The sequence below is a fragment of the Halictus rubicundus genome, chromosome 10, assembly GCF_050948215.1.
Source record: "Halictus rubicundus isolate RS-2024b chromosome 10, iyHalRubi1_principal, whole genome shotgun sequence".
NCBI classification, from domain to species: Eukaryota; Metazoa; Arthropoda; class Insecta; order Hymenoptera; family Halictidae; genus Halictus; species Halictus rubicundus.
In genome coordinates this window covers 4,727,754-4,755,508 of record NC_135158.1, presented here as the reverse complement: position 1 = coordinate 4,755,508, position 27,755 = coordinate 4,727,754, and the positions used below count along the sequence as shown (strand labels likewise).

At 43.7% G+C, this 27,755-nt stretch overlaps 5 protein-coding genes across 5 annotated transcripts; 4 read left to right on the top strand and 1 right to left on the bottom strand.

Moving 5' to 3' along the window:
- The first annotated feature begins 473 nt into the window (after positions 1-473).
- Osi12 (DUF1676 domain-containing protein Osi12) lies at positions 474-1,244 on the top strand. Its single transcript, XM_076795141.1, has one exon. It carries the CDS (start codon positions 474-476, stop codon positions 1,242-1,244), a length of 771 nt encoding a protein of 256 aa, XP_076651256.1.
- A 1,697-nt stretch (positions 1,245-2,941) lies between these two features.
- LOC143357859 (uncharacterized) lies at positions 2,942-4,234 on the bottom strand. The gene is made up of 2 exons (XM_076794503.1): positions 3,961-4,234; positions 2,942-3,129 (listed from the first exon to the last, which is right to left on the bottom strand). Exons 1-2 carry the CDS (start codon positions 4,232-4,234, stop codon positions 2,942-2,944), a joined length of 462 nt encoding a protein of 153 aa, XP_076650618.1.
- A 6,554-nt stretch (positions 4,235-10,788) lies between these two features.
- Positions 10,789-12,605, top strand: Osi13 (Protein). The gene is made up of 2 exons (XM_076794676.1): positions 10,789-10,981; positions 12,274-12,605. The coding sequence occupies exons 1-2, from the start codon at positions 10,789-10,791 to the stop codon at positions 12,603-12,605; spliced, it is 525 nt and encodes a 174-aa protein (XP_076650791.1).
- A 4,361-nt stretch (positions 12,606-16,966) lies between these two features.
- Osi14 (DUF1676 domain-containing protein Osi14) lies at positions 16,967-19,272 on the top strand. The gene is made up of 3 exons (XM_076795241.1): positions 16,967-17,189; positions 17,785-17,970; positions 18,902-19,272. Exons 1-3 carry the CDS (start codon positions 16,967-16,969, stop codon positions 19,270-19,272), a joined length of 780 nt encoding a protein of 259 aa, XP_076651356.1.
- A 2,012-nt stretch (positions 19,273-21,284) lies between these two features.
- Positions 21,285-24,391, top strand: Osi15 (DUF1676 domain-containing protein Osi15). The gene is made up of 2 exons (XM_076795140.1): positions 21,285-21,645; positions 24,060-24,391. The coding sequence occupies exons 1-2, from the start codon at positions 21,285-21,287 to the stop codon at positions 24,389-24,391; spliced, it is 693 nt and encodes a 230-aa protein (XP_076651255.1).
- The last annotated feature ends 3,364 nt before the right edge of the window (positions 24,392-27,755 follow it).

Here is a 27,755-nt window from a genome sequence, read left to right as displayed (position 1 = left end):
GGGTCACATGCTCTACGTGAGAATCTTCCGGTAGATGAATCCAGTTTGTTTGTGTACGTCCGCGTGTACATCTGTGTACGAGGATCGCGAGAAAAGGATCGAGCGAGCCGTGGCGGTGCGAACAGAAGAATAGAGGACGCTTCCGCGGGACGTCCGCGTGATGTCGAGAGGGGGGTAACAGGGGGGACCCCGATGTCACGTGTGCGGGGTCCACGGTGTTGGCCACGGAGTCCTCTTACGTGGGAGAGCAGGCTCACCCCCGTCGGATGTTCCGATGCTGAGCCGGATGGTATATATCGGCCGGAGTATCTCGTCCTGCCGCCAGTTCTCTCTAGTCGAGGATCCTGAAGAGCGTGGAATCGTGCGAATTCTCCCGGTGAATCGTGATCGACAGAAACGATCGGTTTGCTGCCGCCCGTCCCTCGCAGTCCCAAAGGATTACCCCGTTTGGATCTCCGGAAGGATTCTTCGGAATGGATCTGCTGAAGTGTGTGTTTCTCTTGTTCGCCGGCTGCGTGCTGGTCCACGCGACGTCCACCGTCAAAGAGGAGGACAGCCTCGTGGACAGAGGCTTCAGAGCGATGAACCGGGTCTACGAGGAGTGTCAGCAGAGGAACATAGGCTTCTCACCATGCCTGAAGAAGAAGGCGATCACTTTCTTCGAGCGTCTAGGCAGAATGCGAACTTTGCCTCTGTCCGAGACCTTCGAGCTCGTCAGGACCGGCGAGGAGCCACCGAAGAGCTCCGTGACCGATCTGGAAGCTACCCTAGGGAGGAATGCCGCCAGTAAAGACGAGATCCTGAACGAGATCCTGTTCGATCGAGTGGCTTCGCTGCTGAACAGCTTCAACGTCCAGATTCGTTTACCGAAGACCACTCCTGGAGAGTTGAAGAGGGGCATGGAGGAGGGCAGAGGCAAGATGAAGAAGATGATGGGCATGATGATGATGGGCATGGCTATGAAGATGGCTGCACTGATACCGATCGCCCTCGGTGTGCTGTTCCTGCTCGCTGGGAAAGCACTCATCATCAGCAAGATCGCGCTGGTGCTGTCTCTCATCATCGGTCTGAAGAAGCTGCTCAGCCAGAAGCAGAGCCACGATCATGGCGGCTGGCAACAAAGCGGAGGAGGCTGGGACAGAAGTCTCAAGGCTGTTACCGCGACCATGCTGCCATCCACCACCGAGGAGACGAAGAATTATGCGCAGAACCTGGCCTACTCTGCGAGACATCTTCATTCATGAGCAGCGACGTCCTCCGGTTCCGTTTGCAAACGATGGGCGATTATGGCTCCCGCGTTGCGATAATTGGACTGTTGATCTGTTGTGCACGATCTAGGACGGTCTCTGTTTGTTCGCGGAAAGAGAACGATCGTATTTCGTCGTTACAGTACCTTGATCTACAGGGTGATTTATCGGTTGTTGTTCATAGGTTCCCGTAAAGGATTCCGATAGACCTCGAATCGTCTCCGCGAATTTTAATGTCTCGTCTTTATGGTTAATACAGAAAGAATCGTTGACGAATGGAGGGAAATTGTTTCTTTGTTACCGAATCTGGTGTCCCGGGGACACGGCTCGTTGAAAATTACCCTAATCGAGGCTTCGGATGTTCAACCGAGGATGTCAAGTGTCGCTAGATGCACTGAAACTGTCACTCGCTTTCGAACCATTTTACATGACTACGACGATGCTGCGATTCTCTTGCACGCGAGGATCTAACGGGACCGAGACCGTTTGCTTTGGAGTTCGAGTTCGAATCCCAGGGAAATTCAAAATTTGATTTTATTGAACACTGAAAGAAATGCTCCGACTGGTCATTTCAAATTTCGATTGCATCGCCTAAATTTAGAATGCAATGGTTGCATTTAAACGGAATTTTATAACACAAAATCGGATAACGACTCATTGTTAAACATTTGTTGACACGATCACTGAATTCAGATTTGTATTCCGAATCGAACAGAAGGAAATTCAAACTTGAATTGTTGCATTCATGTTTCAACCAAAATTATACAATATTTTATCCAACAATATTCTAACCAACTCGTGTAACTAGATTTAAATTGTATCGATCCAATAGAAATTCGAATTTGAATTTAATTAATTCAAGCACAAGAATCGGGAGTAAGTGTAAGACACTTGCCAATATAGATTTTACTTACAAGGATTATTTTAATTCCTACTCACCTAAATTCGGATTGGGACTCCATGCTAAAAGCGCGAAATTCAAACTTAAATTTCTCAATTGTTTGAACACCGAGTTAGATTCAAGTTTAAACGTTAAAAGGCACTTTCCTAATTTAAGTTTGAATGCCACCGACAGATAAAAACAAGCTGACACCGCTGTCAGTGATTTCCACGCATGCGAGTTTCTAACGGAACCAGGACGAGCTGTCTTGTGCGTCAACGATCGAAGCGACCCGCAACGTCCGTACAACTGGTAGGATTCATAGATCCTGTACTAAATTGTCTGTACACGAATTTTGCGGTCGCTTCATCGTCGCAATCTGCCACTGTACGTTGTAGCTGCGTAAGCTCTAACTATCATTTAAGCTCTACTATTTATTACCGATCGCCATGTATTTATTTGTCACGATATAGCGCGCGTGTCCTCGCGTTCGTTCGCCGTGGAGATCGATAGACGAAGACTGACCGAATAAAGAGGCACAGAATCGAACAGGAAGAACAGCTTTAATGATTCTCCACGATATATGTTACACACTTATCTCGTAAGTCTCCGTGAGACGATCGGCCATGAATCGTCCGTCGATCGTCGTCCGGATCGTCTCGATCGCGGGTATTGTCATTTCGCTGGATCAATGGAGTTAATGGCGGCCGCGGGTCTGCAAGGTATAAAACGATCAGCTTCGCGTTCAGATCCGGGGTGACCTTGACCGATTGATCGTCACGTGGATCATCGACGGTCGATCGGATGTGGTTGATCAGCGCACCTTCAGCCCGAGTACAGCGGCGAACAGCGCGAAGAAGAATCCTGCGAGCAACGCGGTGGCCTTCAACAGGATCAGGCCGCCGACCATGGTCGGGATCAGGGCGACGAACTTCATCTTGTAGGCGATCAGCAGGGCCATCATCGTCTTGTCCATCGATTGCTTCTTTCGACGAGGACGCCCTGAAAATTCCGGACCACCGGTTAGACCCCTCTCAATACGCCCCTCTCTCACCTGTACTTCATCTTAACCAGTTAATGTGTGTTAATAAATCATATTATCAAACGCTACTTATGTCTCGTGATATTGACAGGGTCGGCTAACGGGGCCTGCATCATTGCGTGTTCACGGAACAGGTTTTTTTTTATAGTTGACTTGGCGTGGGATTTGTGGAACGACAAAATGGCACTTTTTATGAGGAAGTTTGCTTTTAAGCCATTTCTTAGCTTCGCAGACATTGGATAGGTAATATTATGACAATAACCTCTTTCATGATCAAAGGATTATTGGTTGATGGGAGTTAGGGCCATTTTGACATTCGGATGTAAAGATCTCGTCAGATAATTGAGAATAATTGATACATAAAGTTTGTCCTTCTTTAATGTCTGGGTGTTCGTAGATCGATTATGCTACTAGTCTAAAATGGCATTCTTCTCTAATACAATCTTAATTTGGAATACTTTAAAAGTAATACAGGAAGAGACAGACCCAGCAGAGGGATCAAATAATCTGATTAATAAAAAATGGCACTTTTCCTGATCGACCCTAAATAAAAATATTTTAAGAAAACCATTCTCTGGATCCTAATATTGACTTTAGTACTTGACCAATGCCAGAAGGTACCCCCCTTGACGAATCTCAAACAGAGATTATTTAAAACAACTTCAGGACCTCTCAAACGTTAATTCCAAATTGTATTAAAGTAAGAAATACCCAGAGAATGGATCGACAACTTAGACCATTCCCAAAAATCAACAGCAACCCCATCATCTTCCAGTTCATTTCCATATTACCTCCATCGCCGTAGTCCTTGGACGCAGGCTGATCATTGTTCTTCGTCAGATGGCTAACAGCCTTGTTCTGATCCTGCACCAACAAAAGCACCGCAGTGGTCGGTGCTACCTTACTCTGGGGCGCCTTGAGAACCGCCTTCTTCCCAACAGAACCGTGATCCCTAAAGACATTTTTGTGATCCTGACGCCTGACAACGGGCCTCGAGGTATCGATCAACCGGGCGACACAGCTCAGCGCCAAGAGAACCGCGGCTAGATTCACTCTCGGTCGCATGTTCGCGTGAACGGGTTCACCTGGGTACTGTCCACGATCATCCACGACCCCCAATCACATCATCGAGGCAACCGCGGGTTCCCCGGATGGCGGAGTGCCCGGAAATAGTGGATCCTTCGCACATCCGTATCAAGGGTCTCGTCTAGTTCTTCAGGCCGAATGAGAGGTGGTTACATGACTTCTTCAAAGCGGAGGTTGCTGAAAATGATACCGCAAAATAAATTTGCTGATCAAGCATCTGTGTGAAGTCGAAAATTTTGTTCCTTTTCAATGAGTTAAGAAGAGAATCCCTTCGTCTGTACATCGTACTGACTCTAAAATATATTTCAAAATTTATTATAATATTATTTATTTTTAAGTCTGATACACTACGAAACAATTTAATTTCTTAAGTTGTAACGCCTATAAACTATTAAGGGGTTAAATTAATTTTATGCAAAACGAAGAACGTCTAACTGTTACGTGACAGTATTTATTCGCATATTGTACAAAAGGATATGTTGTATTTAATAAAATTTCATAACTAAGCAAACGCCTAGTAGCAGTTGCTAGTGACCAATCAGCAAATACTGTTTTCAATATAAATCCACAGTTGGGAAAAGTACATTTTGGACGCAAACGGGAATAGAACAACTACCTCGCAGTACCCCAAGACAGAAAATGACGAACTCATGACGGTCAACGATAAGAAAATCCTTGGAAATCGCGATAGTGCACAACCACTCAAAAAATGCTAGTAGCACGAGGGTACAGGGTATGGGGGTTCATCGGTAAGGAACCCTTAAAAATCGTGATAACGAACGATCGCTTGAAAAATGCAAACAGTACGAGGGTGGAGTAACGTGTTCAGGACTCACCGCGGATCCCGAATCAGCTCGATCCTCGGATCAGCGTCCGTGAACGCCGTGTTTGAAGCGCCGTTCGAGGCTGCCAGGCAATTAACAATTCTGTCACGACGATCGACTGTGCAAATGCAAATGACGAATGGTCTGTCGACGGAACGACCCGAACAGCGAGCGACCGTGAACTAACCGATCCGCTCTTGATTCCTCGCCGAGGATCCGAGGGGGGCTATCCGGGGTACCACGCCGGGCACGCTTCAGTTGCCAGCGGGATCGACAGTCCGTGAAAAATGAGCACCGCGGCGACGAGCCGGCAATATATGTGTGCGCGGTAAGTACTGTGATCCAAATTCTGTGATCCCGCCGATATATATGTCAGGCTATATTGTCGAACGGTACAGCATGACTCTCGGGCGCTCCCCCTTCATGGTTGCCCGTTCCCCGCGAGAAACAAGCGGGGAACACGTCAGGGCGGTGTGTCCCCGTGCGTCTCTCTGTTTGGCAGACATCGCACAGGGAAATGAAAGGAAATGATCGTCGCAATTTCAAAGCAAGACACCCGTCAGGACGCACACTTTGTTTTTTGAGTTACGCTACGCTGGCAACCGGGCCGATAACAACCGGCCCGTTGTCATCGATCGATCATTACTCGGATCTGGGTGGGTCGATCGGGGACAGCTCCATGGTGGGAAATATGCTAGAGGGGGTTTCGAAGGATCTGATGATTACAGAGTTTTACGATTATTAACATTTTTCTTGGGAGACTTTTCTTTTTCTTGGGACTGAAATCGTTGGTCTCGGAACGATTATATAATCGAGAATGGCTGAAACGGTTTAGGTCGATGAGGGTGATTTTCCATTCTGGAAAATAACCACTTTTTTCAATGGCATGATAGATTTTTTAGCTCGTTTTTGGGAAAGCTTTCGCTTCTTGCAGCAAAAGAGTGGAGCAAGTCGGAAATGGTTCTTTAAAATGATTTTCTAGTTAAATGAGGCTACCGTTAAATGAATTGTACGGTCTTTGGGTGAATTCTGTGTTAAATGAGCTCTCGTTTGAGCACGCGCGAGGTCATTTTGTTGTTGATGCAACGTGGGCATTGTGACCAGTTCTAAAATAGTAATTCTAAGATTCTTATGCCCGGGGAGTATGGGAAATTTAGAATTTTATATCAGTGAAATCAGAGCATTGGAAATTCTAAATTTTGAGTTTTATCCCAATTTTGATGAGCCAATAAGAACAAAAATTAAAAATCAACTGAGACTAGAACAGAGAGGGTCGAGGAGTCATATATTTGAGAATTAGAAATTGTAGAGGCGTTAAAAATTTCCAATAGAGTGCTCTAAATTTTGCAATTATGGAACCAGAAATTGTAGCTAAATCCCACCGTGCCAATGGAATTGAACTATTAATTTAAACTAAATTTCCTGCAGCGGGACTAAAGTTCGAATTGTTCACCACTTCCGGAAATTGGCCGACGCCGTTTGTTTAGCAGACAATAGCGATACTTTCTTCTTCCCAGTCGGTCAGTTTTTCTGTCGACAATTGATCGCAGAGTTTCTAGATCCGGTGAAAAACAGACTCCGCACGTAAGCCTGCGACGAAACGATACCACCGGCACGCGATGCGGTTTATCGCGTGACGAAACACCCGCATTCTACGAAAATCGAACACATCCTCCATGGAAAGTCTCCTTTTATCAAGCGCAATAATTTTTATTAATCTCTAACTGTACCGTCCCCTGGATCAACCCAGATTATCGTTGCACACTTTCCCGAAACTTTCATTGCTATCGGCAACGGTAATTAAATATCAAACATAGTAAATTCTACGTGGTCGCATCTCGCCTATAAACCGCGCGCTAATTGTTTCTAGGTTACACACTGCCACCATACTCCAGTTCATAGAAGTAAGTGTATCGACGCACTTAGATGCAAAATTTCTGCAATTTTTTGTTATTGATGCAAGTTTAAGCAATTTTTCATAGGGGACTTTATTTCAAAAATGTTAGATGCAACTGTCTGAAAATTTTCCATCTGGGTAGATCTAAATAGCCTTTGTAGCCCTGTTGAGCGCAACTTTGTTGCAATATTTCACGAAGGTAGCCGCTCGTTTCGGTAACTGTAAAAGGTGGAAATAGATAGGGATCACGGTGACCCGTCATGGTGCAAAATTTCAGGTTGTGATATACAGGTCACTGTACCTGAGCCGAAAAATCATTAATCTTGAGAGTGACGGCAACATTATACGAATCTCTCGCGTATGAAGCGGGGGACCCAGATGTCCTCGTCGCAGTTTTATTCATCTGCCATCTTGAAAGAGCATTGTCTCGTACGTCTCCCGAGGAAGCGAAGGACAATTTCGCTGCTTCCTGCGTGAACACGGGGAACGCGGATAATTGCTCGTGGAACGGTACAGGGGGCAACCGAGTTGATAGAATACCGGAGGACGAACAAGCCTACGCCTGTTAAATCACTATCATCATTACCAGTCCCCTTTCGGGTCTTTGCTTCGACGCTCGGTCGTTGCATGTCGACGTAATGATCGATGCTGCTATTTCATTTTCAAGGAAACGCGTAACGGTCGGCTCTCGAACCGAGAACGACTCGGGAGCACGTTTCGACGAGACGTATAGAAAACAAAATTGCCAATTGTTCGATGCCCATCGACTTTGTTGTCCGCCGGAGAAGATTATTTTCTAAAGAGAAATTTTTCTCGTTTTACTGGGCAAACGTTTACCGTTTCGTGGATTGTTTCACTTTGTTGCATGTGCGCGTATAAGCTGGTGCAAATCGATCGACAGTGGACAATAAATATTGTTTATGTGACTCTTTGATCGTAGGTATAGTAGCTATTGAATGCTAAATAATTGCTGATAGGATTTGGCTATTGTGTCTGACCATTACTTGCTGTTTCTACTTATTGAGGCATGAAGTAGGTTAGACAAATTTGTACAGTGTATTTTCCGAAAGCAGAGGGTGAAAATATCGACAAAATTTTGAAGAATATCTATTGTAAGTTTGCAATTTATTATTGATTAAAGAAATGTTTGTATGATCAACAGAAAAGTGCGCTCAATACTCAGGGGAAAAATATTACAACCTCAACAAAATTCATAAAACAAAAAATACTTGAAATCATCTCAAACCATGAATTATAAAGTACCATTTTCAATAATGTTCACACAATTCAGTGGCGTGATGGTAAAAGTCGTAAATTACATTTTTCTCGAATGATATATTATTTTAGGCAGGTAGAAGGCTCAATTATGTTATTGTTGACCACAGTAATAAAGATCACGCCTCAGCTATAAACGGGTAACTGGTTTCAGAACGCGAAAGAAGTCAGACAGCGAGTTTAAGGCTTCGATCACGAACACGATTCCATTCTCGACGATCATTCAGCGTCACGATGCGCCTCGAGGAGATTTATGAACCCTCGCTCGTCACGTGACCGCGAGTAATTAGAGGAACGACTCGTGAATGTTAATTGAAACATTCACGGGGAACGCGGTGCGTTCAACGAAGAGATGAGCCGCTTATTAATGACAATGCTTAGGCGTGCGACGATCTTTCTCTCTTTTAATTGTCGGTGGTAACGGGACAGGTGATCCTTTTTCACTCGCGGGACAAATTATAGGGTGACTGATGGAGGATAGACAGAATGGGAAGTACTTTCTCACAGGAAAGTTTCTATGAACGCAGATTTTTGTGCACGAATGCGTTAAGAAGAGACTTCATCTAAATTAATTTTAAAAATTACAAAAATATGTTCTAATTCAAGTCCATAGTCTTCTTCAATGAAATACATCCCAATTGGGAAAAATTTTACAAAACTTCCAGCTTGCCATAATTAAAATAGAATTTCATCCCCTATGAAAATACCAATTTTTAAAATCACCAAGTGTGCCTGAAACGAAGTCAGAACCATTCTAAACGATACATATATTTCTTAATGAAAAAAAAAAAACGCAAAAAAATCCCACCTCCTCCCAAATATTAAGATCTTCTTCCCCGATCATTTCTTATCTTCTAAAAAATTACTGAATCAAGTTCAAATCAAGATAGAAGTGTTCTCAATCACTCTCCGATAAAAAATATTACAAAACTTGCACCTCGACCCAATCAGAAATTAGAACTTCATCCCCTACTAAAAATCCAATTAAAAAGAATCTCAAAAATACGTCGAAGGCAAAATCTTCTCATTAATTGCATCATCTTCGCTTTGAACAAGCACCCTAGCAAAAAGATTCTGCTGAAGCCCAGTAAAAAAATATTCCTCCACGTTCCCTTTCTGGTCTCCGGGATCATGGGTCGATTTCGATCAGCCTCGTGTCTCGGTGAAACAACACAGTTACCACCGTTCGTGGTAAAGAGGCCGTGCGCCGTGAACTCATCCAGAGGATTATTCGAGTGTGAAACGAAACGCGCGATCAGTGATCGAGACGGTGCCGGCGAGCTGTGGATCGGTGCTTTTCACGGGAAACGCTATGTTCCTGCTGTCAGTGGATCATGGAAAGACTGTCGGAAATATTCGGGGGACGAAACACTGCCCCGCTGACAAGCTCGTCCAATGGTCTTTGAGGGAGAGAGAGCAGAGGTGGTGGACAGACTGGCGAATCCTTCGTCATGCGCCAGTACCAACTGGGATGGCGGTCTCCTTCTCTGAGCTTTTCGCGTGGCTGCTATATAAACTAATGGTCCGGCCTAGGACGAATGTCAGTTGACATTTCATTTGCCAGCGGGTCGGTTCGTCGCCTCTGTGTGAGAGAGAAAGAGCGAGAGAGATAGAGAGAGAGAGAGAGACCATTCACCGCCCCGGTAGCTTCTTGTGCGTTTGTCCAAACAGCTCCAATCCTTGGAGCTGAAACGCAACCATTGTTCGCCGGGAGATCGCGAGCTCCGCTTCCTACATCGTGTACGTGCAATTTACATTTTTGCAAAGAGGATCCGCAGACCCGTGAACCGCACGCGAGATCCGTCGGACGTTTTGATCATGTGCGGACCGACATCCGGAGCTAAATCCACTTAGGCGTCACGGTTCGCTCCTGTGCTTGGGTGTTCGCTTGGATAGTTGACCAACCGACAATTGAGTCGAGTACCTTTTTATTTTGTTTGGAGTAACGCAAAATGTCTTTGATTTCATTAAAGTGTAAATCGTACCTGTAAAATGCCCAGGAAAGCACGATGACAGCTTCTGAAGCTTCCAAGTGTTTCCATATCATTTTTAACAATTTTATTTCTAAGAGAAACACAGCTGTGAGATGTTCAGAAAAGAATTCTGCCAGCTTCTGAAGCAATTTTATTTTTAAGGGAAATACAACTTAGCTCTGACAATTTTATTTCTAAATGAAACAACAATAAAATGTTCAGACAATGACAAATTTCAAAGTCTTCGGGTGCTCCTATACTACGTTTGGCAATTCTAATTTTAAGAAAACCAAAATTCCAAATTCCTCAGAAAAGAAAACACTTCGAAAGTCTCAATATTATTTCAGCTATTTCAGAGACATTTTCTCGAGCTTCTGAAGCTCACGAACATTGAATAATTTTTTGACACAAGTGGATCATGCTGCCGGATGTTAGTCGTTCGTGTATATTTGGATATTGTTGTCAACGGTTCTCTTTTCTACGACTCCCAAAGTGTACATCAGAGAATATCATCGACACCCTGGCGTGACACTGGTGAAGGACAGTGTCAGATGCGAGAGGAGGATGCTGTTGATGTTCCTGCTGCTCTTCCTACCTCTGCTGACTGCTACAGAGACCACGCAGCCCACGGTGATGCAGGATGCACCGAATCTGCAGCTGGAGGAACCGGAGAATCCCGTGGATTGGATCAGTGATGGGATTGTGAATCATGTTGACACTGCTCTTCCGGTTTCGCGGTCCTCCGTTGAAGGTAAACGCGATTTTAATGGAAGCTGCTAAAAAATATCCATAAAAAAGATTGACCATCTAAAAATCGTGCTATTGAACCAAAAATGATAGCAGAACATAGCGTGCACCTGTAAATATTATTCTAAAAAGCTCAGATCCAACTAGATAATTATTTTACACGATTTGACTTGGAAAATATATCGAAAAATATATAAAAGATGAAAACCATAATCGTAAATTTGTACTTTAATAATACAGTGGCTCGACTTCTTAAAACATCACAGCACAATACAATAAATATTGTCGGAACAGTTACAATTTTCTTCTCCAACGTTTGATTTGTGACTTGGCCGAACCTTCACGGAATTTTAATTGTTTAAATTTTCCATTTTCACGCTTTTGCCACCAAAAAAAAAACTCTTTGGGCTCCGTGCGACTCTATCGAACTTTTTCAGTTTCCATCCACGAGCATTCCCAGCGTCGGGATCGTTACTATCGTCGGATGTTAATGGTCCCCGCTAAAGGACCATGTAATTACGCGTTCTTGTGGCCGATCTCTAATACCGATCATAATACGATCCCGGATCGTTCATGGCGCGTAGCTGTCCGACACAAAAACCCTAAGTGCTTTCCACTCCAGTTCATCCTATTACCATGTCCATTTCGAGAGCTGACTAATAAGGAGCGCTATCTTTCTGTTTCCGATGTCCCGTATTACCCGGCGCATCGCAAATTTATCGGGTTGTTCGCAATTTAACGCGACAAGCCACGCTCTGAAAAATCGCATCGTACTGTCTGGTCACTCATTAGTAGCCTGTATATGCGAAACATTTCCATATAACGAAATTTACGGTGACACGAAAATTAATATACATGTCCGACGATTTTAGAGCGTTCCTATTAGAGCGAAACTATTACCGAACGCAATGGCGCTTTATATTTTATTGTATTCCTCAGTCTACTTATTGTATGCGCGATTACGATATCCTTTGTATTGCAATTCGCCGAGCCGATGCAATGCATCCGACTTCCTGTGAATGGATTAATTTGAATAGATTGAATCTGTGATGAGTCGCGTGGAAATTGGATCTGGAGAAAGTCCATAAATATTTAGGATTTTTGGAATTAGCATAGATAAATGTGCTGGCGTGCATAAAGCATGGATCCATTAGTAATCCAAGAGGATCTTTTTGCGTAGTTGCTTAATTAGTAGAAAATTATTCAATATACTTCATTTTTTATGAAATTCGCGTATAGATTCAAGTAGATGGCATGGAATCGGTTGATTTGCACTGAAAGAATAATTTCGCATTGTTCCAGCCCGCAGGAGGAAGAAGAAGCTGAAGCTGAACAGATACCTGATTCCCCTGGTACTGGGATTTATGCTGATCAAGTCTATTTTGTTGCCTATCGCGTTGAAGACACTAGCAATTTTGAGTGGGAAAGCAGTGGTCCTCAGCCTGATGAGCCTGATCCTGGCAGCCATAGTCGGCCTGAAAAAAGTCGCTCAGAGTCACTCGGGTGGTGGCTACGAGGTAGTCAACGTTCCTTATGGCAAATACAGGAGGCAGGACATACTGGAAATGGCGGACAGCGCGTCCATGGAGTCGGAACCATACAAATTTTATAGAGAAAGACGCAAAAGGAAGTGAATAAGAATCGTATTTATTTTAAAAACGTCTCACGTCTTCAATGTACCTTCTCTCAATCCTAATCCCTCAAACGAAACTATTTTCGCACATAAAAATACATCTTGGAGCCTCTATTTCCAAACAAAATCATTACAAACCGACCGAAGTAATTATCATTAAAGTTCTTTAAACAAATGCTACATTTACCGATCATCCATAAATCACTAACAATATCAACAACTTCATGAACAGGTTCATGGTCACACATGATTAGCGAACACAAATAAGCGATGGGTTTTGACAAGCTCGCCTCTAATTACATTATTGCAGAAAGAACTCAGAGCGAACACGCTAATAAAAACGTCAATCGGATCGACACGTGGGAAAGAACTTTCTCCGCGGGCGGTTTGTTTTCACCACGAAATCACACGTTGCTATTTCGAGGCTCGAGTCGTAGTATTGCAAAATTCACTTCCGAAGTTAGCGTGCCGGCGACAGCCGCTAACGGGTTCGACAAACACTGTCGGTGTCAAGGTTCTCGCGGAGAAGTTAAATATCGCTGGCAGTCCGGTAGAAAGTATTTCCCGGTCGATTGTATTCCGACCCGAGTTCCATTCAATTCCGTGGAAGAGGCCGCGAACAATGCTTGTAATTAATTGTCTTGCAGAGTTTCAACTTCGGCGTTACGTAATCCAGCCGCTTCATCGCGGAGAGAAAGTTCATTTCGAATTCCGAGAATTATGAACCACATACTCACGGGAACTCGCGTGGCAAGCTTCAACCTCCCGTTAAAATATACGGAACCAGTTTACAATCATAATCGACGTTTCTTCCGTTCCATTATGCTCTTTCACGTGTCATTTGTTTGAAACTGAAACCGACATATACTAATTAAATGCACATATTACATGAACGCATTCAATGTACATTCTGTAATGTACATACTAAATGCACATTCGTCAATGCACAGATTGAATGTACACTCCTCGATGTGCATATTCAATGTACATTCCTCAATGTACAGATTAAATGTACATTCTTTAATGTTCAGATTAGATATAGATTTTCTAATGTACATTCGTCAATGCACAGATTGAATGTACATTCCTCAATGTGCAGATTCAATGTAATTCCTCAATGTACAGATTAAATGTACATTCTTTAATGTTCAGATTAAATATAGATTTTCTAATGTACATTCGTCAATGCACAGATTGAATGTACATTCCTCAATATACAATCCTCAATGTATATTCCTCAATATACATTCCTCAATGTACATTCCTCAATATACATTCCTCAATGTACATTCCTCAATGTACAGATTAAATGTAAAATCCTCAATGTACAGATTAAATGTATATTCTTCAATATACAGAGTAAATGTACATTTCTCAATGTACAGATTAAATGTAGATTTTTTAATGTATGTATTGTATGTAGATTCTTTGATGTAGATCTTGACTGTGCGTCATCGGGGACCCACTTACTCGAAACAAAACACGGATCATCGTCGAATTACGCGGAAAGGGGCGATCAGAGGAAAGTAATCTAGACGCAACAGTCCGAATTGAATCATCGTCGAAAGCGGTGTGGGCAGACACGAAAAAAAAAGTTTCACCGTTTAACGTGCCGGTGTTAGCATTCTGGATCCTCGTTTCTCTTTCTTCGCCGGTCCGGATCGTATGTCTCGTGGTTGCTCCGCACACGGGCCGTGCCTTGTTCGTTTCCGGGACCGAGATCGGTGTTGAAGAGGTAATCGGAAGTAACCTAACCGAGTTCGAGGAGGGGCGTAACCTAGATAATTAATCGCGAAAATCCGCCGGCTCGAAACCGCGGATACCGTTAACAGAGAGAAAGAGATGACGAGTTTCGCGCGCGGCTGTTAAATATTTAAAGAGACCCGCGACAGACAATGGAGCGGCGAATAAGGCAGTTGCCATTCCGGACGACAAATGTCTCCGATGCTGCATTGTTCAACATTTGTTCAAGGTAGAATGACACCTCGTGGGCTACTTCCCGGACTTCGTTAAACCCCGATTGTCTGTGTCCATCTTGAAACAATCGGTGAATTCCTTGTTCTACATTCTCATTTACAGCTACTATTGATTAACTATTGATTTAGCGAACTGTTGAGACTTGTAAAATGGCAAACAGGTGTGCATTAATATGCGAGACGACTGCGAATTGAAAGGGGACAACACGGTGACTAGGAGTCTAGGACCATTTGACCATAATTTGACTTTCTAATCGTGCGGGCATGAATTTTTGACTGATTTTGTACGATCGATGTACAAAATGCCTGGCGATTAAGATTCATAGGCTGTGCCATTTTTTGGTTTGGTCAGACGCCGAGGAAGGTTGAATACAAAGAAGTTGTCATGGAACCTGACACTCGTATTCTTGTGCAATATTTCATCACAAAAGAAAGTGGGAAAACTGCTTCTTTGGGGAAACCAGTTCAGAAAAGTTTTACTCCCTCTTCAAACTATCGCTAAGTATATGAAATATTCCGTTAAACAATACTATTAAAAACCCACTGCATATTTTGCACGTGTGTGAACTTTTTAGTAAGAATTTTTAAAGAAATATTATACTGTCCAGGAAAAAACAAAAAATATTTTAAAAAGTAGTACACCTTCTAGAGATTAATTAATCCCATCTGCACAATTTGTCTAAGACGTCGGAAGTACAAGGACTCTATTTAATTTAAACTATAAATACCTTGCTAATCTTTCACTCGCCTCGGGATATTAGGCGAAATGAATATTGATGAACCCGATCCTTTCATTCTAAGAAGAAATATTGGATTACTCATTGGTCTTTCTCCTATCCCATCAGCATACAGTTTACAATCCACTGATCTTCGTTAACCATGCCAGCAGTTCGAACAGGTGTGAACATTATATTTTTACAAAAGGGAAATTGTTCGAATAGGTGTTATATCAGACGATGCCGATGTAATCCGTGGTCTGAAGCGCCCGGCGACTATGCCTGTGGGTCAAGGTGAGCAGCTTGATGCACGTGGACGCACCTGGATGCACTCACTATTAGAATTTTCCATTATACTACTCAGAAATCAATATGTACATCCCCAACTCCCGACTCGGACTAAAATAATAATCAGACATCGACAATCTCGAAATATTTTAATTTCCTCAGATGAACAATTAGGAGTTATTATTAACACTTTGCTAATAGCTGGGTCTGCAAAAATCCAAGAGCCTGCCCTGTGTTGTCTATTTATTGGAAAGACCCGTGGGTCCGTTTCCATCGAATTCTTCTATCGGGTCGCGTGGAATGCGAGCTACGAACGCCATGGAATAAAGATGATGGCTTTTGATACCTATCCGGTGACTGTGCCGGTGACCACGTGGTTATGCCTTTTAAATCAGCAGCTTGCGAACAGCCTTTGTAGATACTCCGACATGAATATGGAAACTCTTGAAAATAGCGCCTATGTGAGTTCCGAAATATTCGCCGGGATATCAGGGACACCGTTAATCTAGCGATTGTCGAATTTTAGAGGAAACGAGGAAGTTGGGTCAACACTTCTGGAGATTCCAACGCTTCGCACGCATTCCTCAAATCTTTCTCCAAGAGTCGGTCAATTTATTCATTTTCTTCCTTTGGGTACTGTAAAACATTCGATTTGTTCCTCTTTCTTTAACCCTTAATCATTTCCGGATAAGATGTGTTTCTTTGAACCTGAAAATGTTAATTTTATATAAAGATTATAGATGTCTAACCATTATAAGTGGAAGGTAATTTTTTTATTCCAAGTATCAATCAAAGATGGTTCCATTATTCCAGGATCACGCGATAAAGTGTATCCCAAAAATTGGTGAATCTTTGATACTATTGTGCATGAAGATCCAACGAGGGTCAACCTCGTTTCAGACAAAGCTGGACAACGAGAAACCAATCGGTTTTGGTGCAGCATCTCGAAGATGCATCTGCGTAGGCCTAAAACGTCACCTCCCCTACTGACCCAAATCCGTGGACCTACGCTGGCCACCAATATCAGGGATCGCCTAAGCCTAAGGTCCGCCCAGCTGGCCCAGCTTCGTCGGAAGAGGCGGTTTGTTTAAAAAATTATCGAAGAAAGTTGTCGCGTCCGCGGGGAGGTGGGCAAACCACGAGGATGACGGCTCTCGCGTGCCTTGGTCGTCACACGCGTCATCGTTATCCAGAGTGGGGATATTGGGGAGGGTCCCAACCGGTGCACACCTATAAAGATAGAAGCTACGCAGGGTCAGATCACACTTTGCCCCGAAAATTTTCCGAGGAACGTGCTCCATCGTCTTCGAACTATCTTCGAAATATCTTCGAGTCATCTTCGAAACCGTGTCTGTTCAGAGGATACCAAACGAGGAACAAGAATGACCAAGCTAGTGCTTCTGGGACTTCTCGCTGCGTCCGCGATGGCGGTGCCCGTGCCGGACTCTAACGATCTGCAGGCGAACAGGGACCTCGATTGCCTGGAGCAAGAGGATGCATTGTTCAGCTGCATGTTCGTCAAAGCCGCCAGCACCCTGAACAGGGCTGCGAGATCCAGCGACTTCGAGATCTTCGACGGCGTCAAGTTCGTCCGGGAAACGCCAAGTGAGTTGGACTCTTACTTCCGCTAGGATTTACGGGGTTCGTTAGCATCGTAAAAGATTAGGCTGTTTGTTAGCTTCTGGGTTCGTGGTGTTAGCTATCTACGGACTTCGAACTTGTAATCGTTTGTGCGAGATAATAAAAAGTTCGGGCCAATTGAATACAGTCCTTGATCATTTTTAATCTATTGTAGAAAACAGAATTTTTTGTGAACACCACTTTTTTAAGATTTACTTTTAAAAATGAAGATTTACTTAAGATCCCGGAATTTTTTTGCTCTGTCTGGTTAAAATGAGAATAAAATATTTTTCTTCCGTAATTCGCTTGGTTGTATCACGTGATGCAATAGTCTACACCTAAATATAATCGTCCACACTTCCTATAATACCAGTCATTTAAATATTCTTGTGCCTCTTGCCTCGCAAATTTCTTGGGCGATTAAACGTTGAGTAGAGAAAATAGAAAAAATAGGAATTACATGGAGTAGGAAAAGTAGTAGAAACAGAAATTGAATGGAATAGGGTCCGTGGCCAATTTGTTGACCAATTGAAAATTGAATAGAGGAATCAATCTCTACACGATCTCGTGCTTGTTCCAGTGGATCGCAGCGGCAAAGACCTGAAAACCGAGCAGGACATCATGAACGAGCTACCAAGGGATGCCTCAGACAGAGCCATCAAATTAGTGAACATGCTCTACGAGTCGACGATGTCCTTCATCAAGAGCCACAGCCTGAAACTGAGCATGCCCGAGGACGCCTCTATTTCCCGTACTCTCGACGAAGGTAACTTTCCATCTATCGCCTATGATAGCGTCGTGTACATTACGTAATCGGTCCCTCCCATCCCCGACAGTGTCCCGGCACTGTCACGATTGAACTGTTCACCGAGAGAGAGAAAGAGAGCGGGAGAGAGAGAGAGAGAGAGAGAGAGAGAGAGAGAGAGAGAGAGAAAGAGAGAGAGAGAGCCTTTCACCTTCGTGACATCCACACGCGCCGCGGCAACCTGTACCGGACAAACTTGTTCCTCGGATTCCCTTTCCTCCTGAAACCTTGGCCCCCGTTGCGAAGAAAGGACACTCGTCCTGCCGGCGTTTCATTCATGGTTCACACGGAAGGCTAGCCGCGCGGCTAACATAAGTATTCGTGATTAAATATTTGAACGTTTGTCGCGAGCTCTTGTCGCGCGTGGTCCCATTCTGGCATAGTGATTGCCTCTAGATTCTCAGTATCTTCGGTTCGGGGAACGGAGACCTACTTGCACACGTTTTCTACCTTCGGGTTCTAAATTTAGTATCGTTGTGTGCTTTACAGATTTAATCGATTTTTAGATGACAATTTTAGAAGACACGAATAGACTCTAAATTAGAAATTTTATTGATTCTATCTATTAGACATTTTTCACTAGAATTCTTTTAATCAGCCATTATTTACTTGGCTACCTCATTGTTCATTCATAAAATCCAAAAGTCACCCAGAAACTAATCCCTAACCCTTAACAGTACAATTTCTTCCACAACTTCAACAACAATCAGTAATTCCTTTGTATTTCCCAGAAGAACAAGAAAAATGTATATTAATTCTGTACTTATTTCAATACTTATATTTTCATAAGAAAAATTTGTTGCAATTTAAAGGAAGCATCTTGCTCCGCCTTACAGAATAAATGTTTCGTTACCTAAATCAGCGAATGTAACCCTGTAAAATCATTTCCCAGGTCGCGGCAAGATCAAGAAGATGATCCTGCCAATAGTAGCAGCAGTGGCAGTGAAATTATTCGCCCTGGTGCCAATTCTGCTCGGAGGTCTCGGCCTGTTGGTGGTGAAGGCCCTCTTCGTTGGTAAAATCGCTCTGCTCGTTGCCGGAGTGTTGGCCTTCCAAAGACTGTTCGGCGCCAGCAGCAAAGGTCCAGCCAATTTCTTCAGCAAGAACGCTCAACCAGCATGGATTGACAATGGCAGCCAAGTCTGGTCTTCAGGGGCCGTTGCTCAGCAACAAGGTTACTACAAACGCAGTTTCGAAAACCAGAAAGACGCTCATGATATGGCGTACGCTGCTCAAGCACCTACAACGAACGAAGCTCATTAAATCAGACAATCTTAACGACTCCGCTGATGATGGAGGACCATTGGCCATATCTCTCGAGCCTGGCGGGACTCTCAGACCCTTCGGCTCACGACTGCTAGACTAGTATTTATGTATAACTGTACCCTAACTTATGGACCACTTAAATTATTCAACGACCAACTGTACTGTTAATAAATTATTTCTACTAAGTCCTGTGTACAGAGTTTTCCACGTGTGTTATTGTCGTAAAGCGGGCCTTCTTACCTTTCATTTGCGGTTCCGAAAGTCGAGATATTCATGCGGGAAAGTGGTGAAAAATTAATTTAAAACAACCTCGTACCTGGAAATCACGTTTCCTGGTGCTATCGATGGAAATTCCTCGATTCCCCGCGAGATATCAAAATTTTATAAAATCCAGATAAACCTATCATAAAGTGCATATTTCCAGCTTTCTTTTGAGACCCGAAATGTTAAAAAATTCCCACGGGATAAGATTGAAAAATTCATTTGAAGCAACACCATACCAGTAAATTTCAGTTCCGGTGCTACCGATCATTCCTCAACTCTCGATAGAAATTCGTGGCTTAAAAAAATCTCAAGTAAATCTATCGTAAAGTGTATTCCTCGAGCTTTCATCTGAGTTCTGAAAAATTGAAAAATTCCTATCCGGAAGCTCTCATGCAAATAATTTTGGGGGCTGTCATATCTTGTCACGGGCGATGCGTCGTCGCGTTCGAAAGCGCGATTTCTAAATTGAAGAAATTATTTATGCTCGGTCCGGCCCGAGGGCCAGGTGCATAGAAAACACTTGGTACGTGATTAGTTTGAGCTGCGGTGGAATATCAGGCATCTCCACCGGCTGGCTCATATGCGATTCCGATCGGATGCGGCCGGGTACCCACGTTTCGTTCGCACTCCCACCGATGCGGCTTTAACGTACTCTCTTTTCTCGCGTTCCCCTTACCTTGCGGCGGGGGCATTCTCGTTCCATTTCGCTCGACGACGACGCCGAAACATTCGGGACACACGCCGCTGGCTTTTGCATGCCATTCCGTGTCACACGGACGGACACGGAAATCTAATTTTCACCAGAAACTTATTACCAAGCCGCCTCGGCCGCCTTTGAATATGACAAGGGGACCCACGCCATTGTGGACGACCGCGGACACCGTTTCGAATATTTTCCGCCGTCTTTGTGGAAACTCATTGTGCACGACAATGTGGACGACGTCGAACTCCGCCCGTTTGTTCCTCTTCCACAGAAATGGAGACCATTGTGCCGTGGCAGCTTTGTTGCTTCGACGTTTAGCGCTTTCTAGGTTGACCTAATGATGAGCTTGATGAGCGATTCTCATCACTTTATATATTGGTTCACGCGATCTTCAAATCTTCATATGTTGGACCATAAAATTTTTTATCCTGCTAAGACTTTTTACGTTCGTGATTGATATTCTTAATCTGTTCCGAGTTTATGATCTTTGAGATGAAAAATACCTTATTGAAGTACCCAATAAAGTGATTCCAAAAAATTGTTTAGAGACGTTTAAAAAATTAATCTGTCACGGTATCAGGTTAAAATTGAGGGTGATTTTCAGCAGCGTCACAAAAAGAAATTTCAAAATAATTTTTAGACCGAGGAGGCAGCCTCGTGGGGTAGATTGTTTCGTTTTTCGAAACCCGGGTCCCCTAAAGGGAAATTGTCCGGAGAGTTCTCACGTTGCAGCCATTAGAGACCCAATTAGACGAGGGAGCGGTCACGATCGCTCGAAAGTGATCACGGGTAAAAGGAAAATTAGTTTCTATCGGCAGACGCTACGTCACGAGACCGCGAGCATGTGTGAACGCGTATGCGCCCGAAGAGGACGATCGAATTAATATTCCTGACACCGCGGTCCTTGCACGTCGCTTGCCAAATGGTTCAAACTGGGCCCCACCATTGTCCACGGTCCCGTGTATAAAAGAAAAATTGCCCCTGGGGGCAAACAGTCAAATTCGTAGCTTCGGCCTCGCGGTATACCGGATCGATCGCCACGATGAACGGGAAATTGCTGATCGTATTATCATTGGTTGCACTCGTTGCTGCGGACGATGGATCGCCCATGGAACAGATGGAGACCAAGCTGACCAGGGCCATGGACGATTTAAATCGGATGGATAACATCAAGATCTACGGTGACATGATCACTCTCGAGAAGGTGGAGCTTGATATGGATCCTGAATTGGCTAGGAGCAGCGAGGATGCTTTAGTGAGCAGAATCGAGAGGTTTCTGAGGACTAGGAAGATCCAGATCCGATTTCCTCATGATGGATCCTCGGCTGACTTGTTTGGACGAGCTTTGGGGCAGAATGAAGTTGGAGTGGAGCTTAAGGAACTCACCAAGGGCGCTTCTGAAGGTAAAGTTAATCACCACGATCGCAAAATTGAAATTAAGTTGGCTCTATGTCATCAATGATTGTTCGACAATCGAGTTTTTGATTTAAGAATGTATTCATCGTTGCTAATATATCTTGAGGGCGTTGATCCTTGAGTAGAGAGTTAATCCAACCTCTTCTTTTAAATTGAGTTAGTGAAAATCGTAGTCTAATCGCCATTGTATAAGGTTGCATAAGAAATATTAGTGAGTTTGTTCAATGTTCTAGTTAAAGCTCGGAAGTCCTGTCGACGAATAAGACACTTTAATGGTTCCATCAAATACCGATTCTCCAATAAAAAAAAAATAATAATATCTTAGTGTCTCAACATTCAGTACTCAATTAAATGGGCTAATTAAATGCTTAGAGTCCTGATAATGAAGCTGAGAGAGAAGTTTACAAGAGATCATACTTTGCTTGAAAAGTGACATCTATTATATTTTTCTAACATCATTTTGTGAGCAAGGTGGCTTAGCTCTTGATTGTTTTAATTAATGTCAAAGTTAAGCTAGTACCATCAGGCTTCAGGAATGTCTTTCATGCGAAGAAACATTGAATAGTTCTTCAATCTAGAGGGCAGCACTGTCAAAGGATGAATTTTTGATCGCACAATAATTCTCAACAGTAAACAGTGTACTTCATATTGTTTAAAGTGCAATTTACTGATTAATGTTTAAAATATTATTTACGATCAAATCCATTTTTTTACATGACAATATTCAAACCGAATGATAGAATTTGAAGATCTCCTTCTATCAGAACTTGTATATCTACTTAAATTCTTAAAACAACAAATTAAACTTTTACATTTTCCTAAATAAATTCTTATTGTTATATGGCAATTACTTTAAAGAATTCAGGTAGCAGATCTATTTTAAATCTATTCTAAGATTCAAGATATCTAAATAAATATTCTTCTTCATTATTCTTCAGAAAAATTAACAACAATGACAAGAAGCCTCGAAATAATGGGAAGAAAATCTTTTTAGATTAATTTTCTATATTGAGCGATTAAATTGCACAATTTTGAAGCTACATATTTATAAATTGCACTATATAAGTCTGATTTCAATTCCCCATTATTGATCATTTCGTTGTGCTATCACCTCATCCAAACTAAAGACTTGCTCCATTACAATTTACTTTGCAACCCCTTTCCACTTATACTATACATCTACTCAAAGTTTTACAAAAATTCTAACATAAAGAACGAAGCGAAAAATTATTAAACAATATCTAAAAACCCTTTATAAGGTACTAAAGACACTACAACTTCGTACTATCGAGTGTTCCTGACTCGAAGACCACCTCAGCAAACTGAAAAGAATTCTCATGAGCCGCGTCATAGTCTCAGACCGCAGATTTCCCAGAAATCCCAAGGACCTCTGAGTCTCCGGATCCTCTGGCGATCCGCTCGGGCTGTGAATGGATCGCGTCAGGATCTCAAACTTATAGTGCCTCGCCTTTCTATCGTCCCTCCAATGCGCTGTAAGTAAGCCACGGAGCTGTCATCCGATTGGCTGAAAAGTGGCACTTCCGGTGCGTCGTCTTCCGATTGGATTCGCCGTTGAACTGGCACCGTCTCCCCCGGTTCCTCTTTCTCCGGCCTCTTTTCTCGTCTAGATTACCTCCGGGGATTTTTTTCCGCGCGTTCCCTCCGCGCCGGATTATCGGCGATTCTCCGCGGGGGAGGAGGCGAAGAAAGAAGAAAGCCACGAAGACGCGTCCCACTTCCTCCGCATCCGCGAAAATGCTAAGATCCTCGAGTAGGGGAGAGCAGAGGCGGAGAGGGATATCGGGATAAAGTGGGCCGTCGACGGGATTCCGGGTTTCTGGGACGGCCGACGAGAGAACACGCCGAACAAGGACCTTGAACGAGAGTGCCACATGTCGAAGAAAGTAGACTCGCCGACAACCGGCTATTAGAGCCTCCTAGAAACTCCTTCCAGCCACCGAAACCAATCGCCGTGACGAATTTCACTTAATCCATTGAACCCCGCCGATCGACCGTACCATAACCGCGTATGGACATTAGACACCCCCGGCGAACAGTATTTCGAAACGATCCGAGCACCCATTGTTGCAATTATTCGTGTCCTTCGCGGGGAAAATCGGTTCGTTTACGACAAAGACAATAGCGGTCGTAAAACTGGTGGAAAACATGATGGAACAAAAGAGCAAAGAACATTCATCATTTTTATCTAATATATGCAAAATACTCATTTTCAACAAACGTCGAAATAATTCTTCTACAATATTTTCTGTCAGGTGTAATAATACTAAAAAATACCTTCAAGACACCTAAGAAATGATCACGAAATTGTCTGAAATTGTCTGAAAATTGAATGCTGAATTTTTTGCAGCTAAGAACCTAAAGATTTTCTTTTTCGTCATAGCCCGCACCAAGCTGAAGAGGATCGTCCTCCCCCTGCTACTTCTCCTGAAACTCAAGGCCATCATCGTCCTGCCCATCGTCATCGCCGTCATAGGACTCATCGGTCTCAAAGGACTCGGTGCTGGATTGATGTCCTTGCTCCTGTCTGGTGCTGTAGCCTTGAAGGCCCTACTCACACCACCTCCGCCTGCCAGAGTCACTTATGGCATCGTCAAACCGGAAGTACACCACGAACATTGGCACAGGTCGCAGGAAGAGGTCAACCAACCCTACAGAGGATGGGCACCGGAGTACAACCCTGAACAGTACCCTTACCAGGACTTGCCTCTCTAGATGATTTACCATCCTTCATCCCCTCATCCTTTCATTTTATTTATTGTTTCCTCTGCGTTGAATAAAGACGTCACAGTATTTTTTCTAGATGTTGTTCATTCATTTCGAGATCGCTTCGAGTGTCACTGTCCGCTTGCTGCTAAAAGCAAAGTCCAAAAAATTAGAGATCCAAGTAAGGATGAAAACAACCCCTTTTTCTACTTACTTCTGAAGCCAAAAGTCACAGGCCAGTAAAGAGTGCAAACTATTTTTTTCTAAAAAAATATGTTCCTCCACCTAAGTCTGTTGTCTTTAGACTCCTGTAATTCATCAGCAGCATTGAATTTTTAAAATTTTCCTAATCCTTGATCCGCCATCTCCCAGACCCCTGAGCCCTCCAAGTCCCTTCGCAGCCCTATCACGCGCGCCGCTCGTGGCCAAAAATCATTAAGAATTGGAAATCTATAATGACGCGGATAAGCAGGTTAACCAGATGGCGGTGGTAGAAGGCTAACGACCCAAATAGAAGGCGAACGCGGGCGGGAGAGAATGCAGCTGCAGGTGGGGATCCGAGGCACGTCTGGGGAACAGGTGGGAGAGCAGAGGTATAGTAGGAAGAGGAAGGTAATCGGGGTCACTGTGACGGGAAAGGTGGGAAAGCTGACCGTGACTCCGATTGGCCGGCCCTGTTTCCCCCTCGGTGGATCATCAGGATCACGGTCAGTGGGTCGTTGCCTCCACGTGGACTCCCACCTTGCTGACTCTCTCGGCGATCACTGACTCCACTCGGGGCGGGGAGAGAGAGCGATCGTAACGGGATCGGTTGTGACCACGCTGAGCGAATAGGAGAGGGATCTCGGGTATATACCAGGCCATCGAGAGGACAGCACCGTCAAGAGCCGCAGACCTCCGCGCGGAGAACGTCGGCTTGGACGTCCGAACGTCCGATGATGACGTTCTGCGTCAAGTTTCTTCTCTAGGATCAAACTTTGCCAACGTCAAGCCTTTCTATAATTTTTCCCTGACACCTGGACTTGGTCCTTGGGCCCTTCAGAACCTTCTGTCGCCCTTCTATTTTTCATTTGACCTCTTTAACTATCGTTTAGGACCCTGAAGGCTGTGAGGTATATAGGATTTTTGAGTTCATAAGGATTGTCGAGCTAATCTTATTTTTCTTATTAGTAGCGTAAGATTTGTAGCAAAGCCAAGGGGTGTGTGCATTAGCGAGAACAATCTATTAGTTTAGCAATTTTAGGTTAATTCGTACACATAGACTGTTAACTAACAATAAGCTAGGAAGCTTGCACAAGATACAATTTTCATATCCCTTCACAAAAATCGCTAACCTTCTCTCGGAAAAGCAAAGTTATTTACGATTATTGCGCTGCACAAGTGAATGCACCCTGTGATGCAGTTCCCACGATATTCCCACGATGTTCCTACAATCATTACATTGTTCCCAGAAGCCATCTCCAGCTTCTAGCAGCATCCTCTCAACATCTTCCCGGCTTGTAGTCGTTCGATTCAGTTTATGAACGTTCCTAGACGATTCGAATGAATTTTAGAATGTTTATAGCTAGCTGTTTGTTCCTAGAATTGCATTCGAATGAAATCAAAGGGCCCTAATGGTTGATGAACTGCATGATGAAGTAGCATTGGTCCAAATGGTTGACGTTGAGGAGGTTCACAGATAGTCCTTTCGTCCTAGAATTGAATTGTAATGAATTCAGAGTGTCCAAGCGGTTAATGAAGAGTATGATGAAGGAGCATGAGTGCGTGGGACGGTGTTCAGGCGCATAACGGATGCCCGTTCTCGAATTAACGAGGTCTAGGCAGCTCGGCCAGTCGCCACCCTGGATTTTTCTCGTTTCACCGGACCCACGGCTCGATAAAACGCGGATGCATTTGCACAGAACGATGCGTCGCGGAAATATTAGACGCGTGGCGCACCGACGCCGGGCGCACAAGACCATGAACGCTCTCGAGGAATTGGTGCGGATGCACATTTCTTCTCAGGCCTGCTTTCGGAGACATTAATGATCCATCCCTCGATCGACCTGCATTTCACGAAATTTTTATCGAGTCCCACGGTAACGTGTACGGTGTTGCGTTTTTCTAACGAGTACTCGCTGCGCTTTTAATAAGATGCAGTCGTTACTGCTACGAATTTCGAGGTCTGATAATCCTCGAATGCGCGATGAGACGTGGACTTCTGGAGGGTAATGCTGCTTGGAAAAGAACACGATTTCTTCCCAAGATCTATAATGTGGACGTCCTTCGAATTGCGATGATGTTGGTCCGGTTTTTATTTTGGTGATCAATTGTATAGAAATTGGAAGTTGGATTGGAGTGGTGAGAACATTTTTTTGTCGTTGCTTCTGTTAGTTCTAATAGCAAAAATTCAATAAAACTGAAAAGAAGTCTCCACGAATTTTTACTTAAAGAAAAATGACACTGGAAATACATTATAACAATGACTGAATTTGGAAGTTGAAACATTATTATTGTCAGATAGGTCAAAATGACTTTTTTCAGAGTGTTTCTTTCGAAATTATTGAACTTATAAAAATGCTATGATTTAATAAAAAAATTGTACGAAATCTGAACAAATCAAATCTTGATATTATCACAAAGGATTATGTAAAAGTCATGTGTAACATTCAATAGTTCTGATTTCAAAAATTTAGAAAAAATTTTAAAAAGAAATAAAAAATCTGAAATAGTTTTGTTATGGAATAAAAATTACGTTTTCCATAGATCTGCAGAGCTCACAGTGTTTACATATGGCGCAGGATCCCTTCAGCGCACGCAGTAGATTCATCCGCGCTGGTCAGACACGCGATTCTTCCCTCGCGACACGGTTCCTGGAATCACGATCCATTCACCGTCGAAACGATCGATTTCCTGCGTGGATCGCGCGGATCTACGTTCGGAGAAGCCTCGTAAATCGTCGGGTAAGCGTAACTTTCTCGTGGCAGAGTCGATTTTCGAGGCGAAAATGGTGCCGGAGACGGATCATCCGGTTTAATGGCTCACCCCGGCGCAATTACGTTCACCGTTTCGAATGTGTAATACGCGGGCAGTATCTCGATCGGTGGATCCGCCAACGATCGAGAGCAAAAATCGACGCAAGAAAGGAGCAGTCACTGCTAGGAACGCGCGGGTTGGCCTGATTGCGGCGCAGACAGGGGATAGTCGCGTAAAATCGGAGGTCGTGGCTGAATGGGTCGGATTGGATCGTTACAGGCGTTTATGCTTGTTTTTCTGGTTTACATGTCAGTTTCTACGAAGTCGAAAGCACACTGCGCACAACCCGTTCGGAAATAAACACAGCATACTGCACAGAATATTTTAAATAACTGTTTGGGGGTGAACTAACCCCTTG

Coding starts and splice junctions, on each gene's coding strand:
- Osi12 (XM_076795141.1), top strand. CDS start 474: ATGGATCTGCTGAAGTGTGTGTTTCTCTTGTTCGCCGGCTGCGTGCTG.
- LOC143357859 (XM_076794503.1), bottom strand. CDS start 4,234: ATGCGACCGAGAGTGAATCTAGCCGCGGTTCTCTTGGCGCTGAGCTGT. Junction 3,130..3,960: donor CAAGGACTACGGCGATGGAG/GTAATATGGAAA, acceptor CGGAATTTTCAG/GGCGTCCTCGTCGAAAGAAG.
- Osi13 (XM_076794676.1), top strand. CDS start 10,789: ATGCTGTTGATGTTCCTGCTGCTCTTCCTACCTCTGCTGACTGCTACA. Junction 10,982..12,273: donor GTCCTCCGTTGAAGGTAAAC/GCGATTTTAATG, acceptor GCATTGTTCCAG/CCCGCAGGAGGAAGAAGAAG.
- Osi15 (XM_076795140.1), top strand. CDS start 21,285: ATGAACGGGAAATTGCTGATCGTATTATCATTGGTTGCACTCGTTGCT. Junction 21,646..24,059: donor CACCAAGGGCGCTTCTGAAG/GTAAAGTTAATC, acceptor TTTTCGTCATAG/CCCGCACCAAGCTGAAGAGG.
- Osi14 (XM_076795241.1), top strand. CDS start 16,967: ATGACCAAGCTAGTGCTTCTGGGACTTCTCGCTGCGTCCGCGATGGCG. Junction 17,190..17,784: donor GTTCGTCCGGGAAACGCCAA/GTGAGTTGGACT, acceptor TGCTTGTTCCAG/TGGATCGCAGCGGCAAAGAC. Junction 17,971..18,901: donor TTCCCGTACTCTCGACGAAG/GTAACTTTCCAT, acceptor ATCATTTCCCAG/GTCGCGGCAAGATCAAGAAG.